The sequence below is a fragment of the Notothenia coriiceps genome, unplaced genomic scaffold (genome assembly GCF_000735185.1).
Source record: "Notothenia coriiceps isolate Sejong01 unplaced genomic scaffold, NC01 NC01_scaffold00006130, whole genome shotgun sequence".
Lineage (NCBI taxonomy): Eukaryota > Metazoa > Chordata > Actinopteri > Perciformes > Nototheniidae > Notothenia > Notothenia coriiceps.
In genome coordinates, this window is record NW_011338831.1 from 69,967 (window position 1) to 77,760 (window position 7,794).

Below are 7,794 nucleotides of genomic sequence, written 5' to 3' on the forward strand. Positions count from 1 at the left end.
CAGCCTGCTGTGAGTGAAGAAACTGTCTCCTCTCTTTTTCAGTGACACCCTTAAACAATAACAGGCTTACTAAACTCAAACTTAACAAACCACTTAGTTGTTTGTATATACTGTGATTATAGAACAACAATANAAAACACCACCAGACTTAAGATGATCGCCATCAAGTTAGTCAAAAAGTCTACAGTTCAAACATTCTGCTGCTTTTCCAAGCCTTTTTACTTTCTTTTCTTCTCTCATCACACATGCAAGCCCCCAGTGTTCATGTATCATTTCAATCTAAATTATTCACTTTCTTCTTACACATTCAATTTCAGCATAGCAGTTTAGCGTCAGCTTTTCAGCATAAAGCATTCCCACTAGCAAGGTCTTCAGGAATTGCATTCTCTAGTTGAAAATGCTACCCACATCTCATTTAAGATATATGAATGTTAAAACAATCAAGCATTATATGAGGGTTTGTTGATTGACACACATAGCCACACACACTCATGTTCCCGCACAAACACACTGAGTCACAGGTACAGTGGATCCTTGTTGGCAGGGCCCGCTGCATTGTGCGGCCCTTTGGCTCTGCTCTGATAAACACTTCATTATGAAACCCTGAGGACACAGTAAATATTTGCCGGTGCCCTTATCAGCCGCCTTATCTTGGCGTGAACTCAAGGCACCACATGACTCCTGGGCCCTTTATTTTCTTACTGCCTTTGCCATCGCTGATAACTTCACAGAACAGCCTGCAGAGGACAGGCACTCTTTGAAAAGGTTCCTGGAAATGGCGGCACCACAACAACACTAACATGTTGGCCAGGGGCTTCGGTCTAGACATGAGCGAATAAGACCCACCAATGAGGGTGCGACCCTGGTCTACCTGCCCACTGACTGATAGTAGACACACATTTACAGCTGCAGAGTTAATCAGTTACGGGTTCCTGTCTGGTGTTCAGTTCCCAGACTGATACATCCATCTCCGCCTGTCTGACCTCAGGACACACTCATATCACTCACAGTAACACCACTGACGGATTACAGTGGAAGATGAATTAGTGAAGCAGCATATAGGATCATTGAGATGGGATTGAAGATCATTGATTTGTCACACCGGTGAGCAATCACTCCAGCTGTAAACCTGACAACACCGGCTTAGTGACCATCATGCACTCCTTAATCTCAGGGGTGGAAAGCAGGACTGTCCTCAAAAGAATACTTTCCCCTAAAAAAAGACAGATTATACAGTGTATCAAATACGCACCGTGTTACCTTGAATTCTTGTTTTTTTGCCAGCCTCCACATTGACATACAATCAAGAGAAGTCTTGATGGATGGAGGTAAATGTGGTAAAAGCTTACTATTCAAACTCATTTAGTATAAACTGTGTCACTGTTCCCGGATAAAAATGACCTTCCAAGGTGACACTGCTCATGAGAAACTGTTTTTATTAATACAGTTTAAGAGAAAATACATGTGGAATTTACAAATGGATATGAGACGGTTAAGTTTTATGAATTGTTGAAGAATTCTGCTGTTGTTTTGGCCCCTATGTGCTCCAATTCAGATTCAGATTTGAAATATCCAATTGATGCCTAGAGGTAGACACCATTGAACATATCACACAAAGGGAAAAAAAGAAACATTTTGCTGTTTTATTCTTTCTCACAGCATGATTTATCTTACCACCCCTACATTGGGAACCACTGCCCTAAACTACTACATCAATGTAAATTAAGTGGATCAAAAAAGCTTTAACATGACTAGCTACAACAATAACATACTTCAGTATAAACAAACTGTTAATAAGTAGCTTAGTTGAAAAAAAAACATTTGACTTTTGATACTTTAGGTAGATGTTGATGATTATTCTCATTAACCTGCAATTCTGAATGCAGGACTTTGAATGTAGTAGTACAGCCATATCTTTCTTTATATTACAGGGTTTTACTGAATTAAAGGCTCTGACTTCCCATTCCATCACTGGTTAATCTCCATATTTACTACAGGTGGCTGCCCTCTAGGGATGGGGATGTTTTGTGAGTGCCCGTGTCCATTATGTCAGAGAAAAGGGTCATAATGTATTAAAAGATTACAATCTTCTCCTGATGGCGAGGATCCAGACAGCCTCCCAGCCTGAGCCACAGACACATTCCGCTCACTTTCCTGTGAGCTCCTACACATTTTCCATTTTAAAAAAGACGGTGCGGACATATCGCTCATCGCGCTGTGTTTATGGCAGAGCATTACAGATGATGCAATATTACACAGTTTGTTCAGTGTCTGTTGCCTGTCCATGTTCATTATGACCTCAGACAGTGCAGAGCCCACCTGCAGCTCTTCTGTTTGACAGGCGATGGGCCTCAGGGTCAGGCCCCTATGTGGAAACTACAGGTCAATGCTTTCAATGTATACTGAGGGACAAGGGGCAGATGCTGGGGGCCCCAAGCCAAGCAGTGGCAAGGGCCTCCAGGCTTTTATCCAAAGGAGGAGAGTTGTGGTGCTTTCTTGCGTAATGTCACATGTTCTCCTCTGAAACATCATGGTGTGAACACGTGTGCATATACCCAAAAGTAAAACAAAGTTTCTGTGAACGTAAGCTTTTTCAAAATGATTTTTATTGGGAGAACTACAATAAAATGTACAGTACAAAGTTAACAGTCTCACACTCAATTTGTAGTGAACTGACTCCCCAAAAAATATAACAACTCTCGTTGTCTTTTTGTCCGTTTTGTTACATTCAAAAAGCTTTACTTCTGATAAAGTAGTCAAAAGTACATAGTGCGCATCCCCCTGTACCTACTATGTACAAACCAAACGTGTTCATCCACTTCCCTCTCCAGCAAACTCAAGACTCAGACTAGATTTCAACATCAATAAAAAAAGAAACAGAGCTACAGGAAATAAGAGGAATGGGGATTTAGAACAGTTTCGGTTGTTTTTTCAGAGTGTCTGAGTGGTAACAACCTTAAAGATATTCAGAATTCAACACTACATTCAGTTCAACCTATGTATAAAAGATGCCATGTAGGAAAAATACTTTATTTGGTTAATTTTAAGGCATGTCAAGATGGTGAACCCCATAGGCACTACATCATAAGAATACTGGGGCACAAGGGATGCTACATTCTTTAGCACGTGGCTGGAATCACAGTGTGACCTCGTGCAAACAGAGAGAAAAACAAAAATACTTTTTGGTTAATTTATTGACTTGGATTCTTTGTCGCTGAAGTCTGATGTAGATCAACAAAAGAAGTAAGGTTTGGACGGTCTGTACAACCACATCGTTTATACATTCTACAGAAACATCTAAATAGGGATCCTCCACAAAAAAAAGACAGAAAAAGCCTTCTACAGCACTGACACACAACCTCAGGAGCAAACAGCAATCACGCAAACTTTTTTTAATAAACGTAAACAAGGAAACAAAATTAATGAAATAAATATCACATACGGTCTCTTAAATTAAGATTTTTTTTACTCATTTACAATAAAAATAACCAAGTGAAGTTACAAAAAAAGGAGAAAAAAAAACAAAATATATATATATTACTGTGAAAAGAACATACACTCCACTTTATGCAGATTAATAATGGCGATCATAATTTAAACATAAAAGAATATAGATCTATTGCTTCATCATACTTGATAAATACAGTATGGACACAAATGACCAATGTAGCCTATACTTTTTTCACAAGATAATAAATAAGTTAAATAGTCCATAGCCAGTTATGCACAGCTATGTCAATCACTCAAAAACAGCTAAAAAAAATAATAATATATATATTCAACCATCAGCAGTGATTTCCACAAACAAACCCTACTCAAGAGTGCTTTTTATCCAAGCAACAAACTAGACTAACCAAACGAACCACTGGGTGGCGCTGGGAAAAGACAGGTCTGGAATGGAAGTTGAAGCTTTCAGAGAAGAAAAAGAAAAAACAAACACTTTGATAAAGAAAAAAATGTTACTTTGAGTCAAGGCATATTCTTGGCAGGATGGGAGGAAATCTGAAAACTGCTTACAGTCTCTTCTTCTTGTCAAGTCATGTTACCCACACATCTAATCCCAGGAAAAGTGTGGCTTGCCTGATAGAGCAAAAAGGGAGAGGGGCTGCCATGAGCCCTCGGGCAAGGCACTGATGGAATGCCTTCTGTTTGCTATCTAAGTTTTAATACAGCTATATTACATACAAGGAAAAAAAAGACTAACTAATGCCAGGTCAAGCACACTTTAAACTGTCTGAAGCTTTATTGATCCCTGTGGGTGACATTCTCTTCTCTTGCCCCCCTCCAGGGAGGTCAGAGCAGGGTCAGCACCCCTGGAGCTGGTAGAGAATCAATGTCTTACACTAAGGCACATCGGCAGGGTGGTTGTAGCTGAAATGGGATGGAGGAGGTTTAACTTGGTTCCTCTCCTTGAAGGACAGTCTAGCTCACTCACTGACACTCCCCGGGTCCTTTAATTAACCACCCTGCCTGACCCGTCCATAAATCCATAAGAAAACAAAAAAACGATTAGTCATCTGAAATCGACAGCCTGCTGAAGATTGGCAAACGCCTTCCAGCGTCCAGACTCGGGGACTCGGAGCCGCTGAGGCTCCCGGAAGAGCTGAGGGACCCGCTCGCATAGCTTTCCCGGTCAGAGAGCGAGTTTGGTGGGCTGGGAGGAGGCTCGAACACTGGCGACCCGCTGAGGCGGCGCAGCGCCTGCAAGTGGCTCATGTTGTAGGTCGGAGGGGAGGGAGGGCACTGGCTGCTCTGCATGTTCCCGTAGTAGGCACTGGTGGAGTGGTTGTTGGCGTAGCCACTGGGGGTGTGCACAGCCAGGGGAGCCAGTAAGGCTTTTAAGTCCTGTCCAGGGAAAGAGAAGGCACTGTTGATGCAGGACATGGAGTTAGGAGACAACACGTCCTCGTAGAAGCTGGAGGTGGACGTGCAGGAGGAGGTGGTGGTAGGGGGAGGAGGGGTCCGGGACATGGGACTGTCGAGCAGGGGAGACTCGAGTCCGTGGTGGGTGGAGAACCCGGAGAAACTGAGGCTGTGGTGAAGCTTTGGTCTGTCCCTCTGGGTGTAGCCGAGCTGCGGCGGCAGGATGTCCCTCTGCCCGTAGCCGCACAGCTCGCGGGCTGAGCGGGACTCCCCGGCCTGCATGTTAGCGTTGGTGGGCGGAGGGGACCGGCGCTCTTCGGCGTTGTGTATAAAGTGACACCGGGGACCGTACGGGCAGAAGCCGATGGTGTGGAAGGTGCGGCACGGCTCTGTTTTGTACTTAGGGTGGCGGGACAAGCTCCTCAACTCATGGTAGCCGTGAGCGAACTGACACTTCTCCCCGTACTTGCAAGACCCGTTTTCCTCAAATGGCCTGCACAGCTCTGTCTTGTAGCGGGTGGAGTTGATCTGAGAGCCGGGCTTCTGCTGCAGCAGGCCCCGGTCTCCGTTGTCGCTGTAAGCGCGGTCGCGGAACTTGTTCTCCTTGTTCATAAGGGCCGTGGCGGTGCTGTTGCAGGTTGGTATGTTCTCCTTCAGGCTGCTGTAGGAGCCCATGGAGTATTTGTTACCGTTGTTCATTGCCTCCACGTTGCTGGTTGAGTTTCTGCGGAAAAATCCCGGCGAGAAGGGGCTACCGGAGCCCGGAGATGTGACCGGAGCCCCCACAGCTTTCTTGTCCAGCATGCTGTTGATGTGGATGGCGTTCATGTTCATGCTTTTATCTTGCTGTAAAAAGAAAAGATACAAGTTAGCAATGCACGTCAGGCTCAAATTTGGAAATTATTTTGACCACATGGCATGTTATTAACTACGTTTGCCTGCAACGTGACAACTTGTTGCACACATCTTAAAACTTGAAGCAGCTTATTCAACTTTCAAATATTAAAGTGCTTCACCCTGAATGCAAAAGGGAAACACATTATTGTTGATATAAACGTTTACCTTATAAAGCATGTCCATGTCGTAGAACGCAGACAAGACTGTCGCAGACATCTCGTTTCCCCAAGTTTGCTGCACTCCCTCTTTCATGGAGGACCGACCAGGATCCTTGAACGCTACGTGCGGTAGTTTGTGCCACGACTGGTTTTGGTTGTGGAAAAAGTTTGTGTTCAGTTTAAGTCCGTAGAAAATGAAGGGAAAAAAGGGGGATAGGTTTGTATGGTGGAGTTGTAGGTGGCTTTATGTCCTCCCCTCGAGAAGCGCTGAGCCGGAGTGCTTCACTGTCCGCTCGAGCCTTTTTACATGGGTATAAATGCCTTGCGGTGGCCGGGGAGGGGCGAACTCAAGTCGGTGCAAAGTTTTGCGAGGAGCCGCCTCCTCCCCTCCTCCCCGAAAAAAACTTCCATTCATCGGTTGGTTGCCTATTCTACAACACCACGCCTCGAAATCCAACCCCAGGAACCCCCCGCCCCCCCTCACCTTTTAAACTTTTTTATTTTTTTATAACACAACCAATTTTGTGGAAGTTGGTTTTGCTTTTTTGGTTGACTCTCGCTGAGAAAGAATGTGGAAGCATCAAGGGACGTCTACTATGCATGCAAAGATTTAAACCAACAGCCCACCAGTGATAAGGCCACCCCTCTAGCCTCTGTGGACCACCATACTGTTGGGAGCTGACATATGTATTTGTAATGGAAGGAAACTCTGCCTCTCTCTCCCCGTGGATGGAGTGAAACCACAAGTATGAGCAGAGAGGAGTCCAGGCAGAGTGCAGCACACATTTTAGAATCCACTGGTTGCATAATCTACTTCCGCAGCCTATTCCAGTCTACTACACATGGAACACATGCAAGTTAAAGCCTGCTGTGCTCACATGACCCACTTTTCTTTTGTCTTTAAATGTTGCCTTCACCTTAAGATCAGAAATGCCCCCTAAAGCACAACATGTCGAGTCACTCCAAGCACAAAATGGATTTACTTTGGTTAAATCTTTTAAAGCCACTCTCTAAATTCCTTCCCTGACTTGTTTTTCCCAATCTCAGCCCAGACTGCAGGAATGTGGTTTGCATGTGGTGCAGCAGAGCAACACTGCCCCCATGAGAGGAAAGGGAGAACTGAAGATCAAGAATAGTGCGCCACCTGCTGAGAAGAGCTGGAGCAAGATTTTAACTGCACTCAGGATCATTTTTCAGCTATAAAGTCACTTCTTTGTGGATAAATTATATTTTTTCAGACAGGATACAGCATGTTTTAGTTATCCTCAGTCATATCCTTTTGGTAAAGTCAAAAAAAGCTGCCATAAGTATTTTTCAGCATGATGTAACCTTCTCAGCATGTCAGAATGTTCACATGAAAATGTCAAACTACTGCTGGAGTTTTGTCAAGTTTTTAAAAAAGAACCACAGTGGAAAGATTTCAGCGTTGGCAGCAGAGGACGGGACTCTATATCAAGAGCTCCACAGGACATATTTTGGTCAGGAAGGTGTAAAAACCTTGAGCGACACATATCACCAGAAATTGCCGGTTTCTGCGACAGTAACCATTAAGCCTTTCAACATAGGATCATAATTGGAAGAGTGGTTGCAAAGAAATGAATATCTTTCGCTGACATGGTTCAATATAGGTGCTGAATGGTTTGGTTGGAGAAGAAGAAAAAAAATAGCAAAAGGCGAAAAACAAGTGACATAAGAGCTTGGAATCTACTACTACCAACCCTAAAATTAGTCTGAGGACTGTCCCAGGACTATTTGCGCTTTGCAAGTTGTGATAAATAGTTTAATGTGAAGGGCAGACACGTAGAGGCTCCTCCTGAGAAATCCCTAGAACACGTCCCTGTCCGCAGAAACCACTCTCCCATCACACAGCTCTGTT

General features: G+C 44.1%; 1 protein-coding gene across 1 annotated transcript; it reads right to left on the reverse strand.

Annotated features, from left to right (window-relative positions):
* Positions 1–2,588: 2,588 nt before the first annotated feature.
* zfp36l2 (zinc finger protein 36, C3H type-like 2) lies at positions 2,589–6,211 on the reverse strand. Its single transcript, XM_010768951.1, has 2 exons — positions 5,926–6,211; positions 2,589–5,709 (listed from the first exon to the last, which is right to left on the reverse strand). The coding sequence occupies exons 1-2, from the start codon at positions 6,010–6,012 to the stop codon at positions 4,510–4,512; spliced, it is 1,287 nt and encodes a 428-aa protein (XP_010767253.1). The 5' UTR covers positions 6,013–6,211; the 3' UTR covers positions 2,589–4,509.
* Between the last annotated feature and the right edge of the window lie 1,583 nt (positions 6,212–7,794).

Excerpts from the sequence above, each read along its gene's own strand:
- zfp36l2 (XM_010768951.1), bottom strand. The coding sequence starts at position 6,012 with ATGAAAGAGGGAGTGCAGCAAACTTGGGGAAACGAGATGTCTGCGACA. Across the intron at positions 5,710-5,925 it reads ACATGGACATGCTTTATAAG|CAAGATAAAAGCATGAACAT; the intron begins GTAAACGTTTAT and ends TTCTTTTTACAG.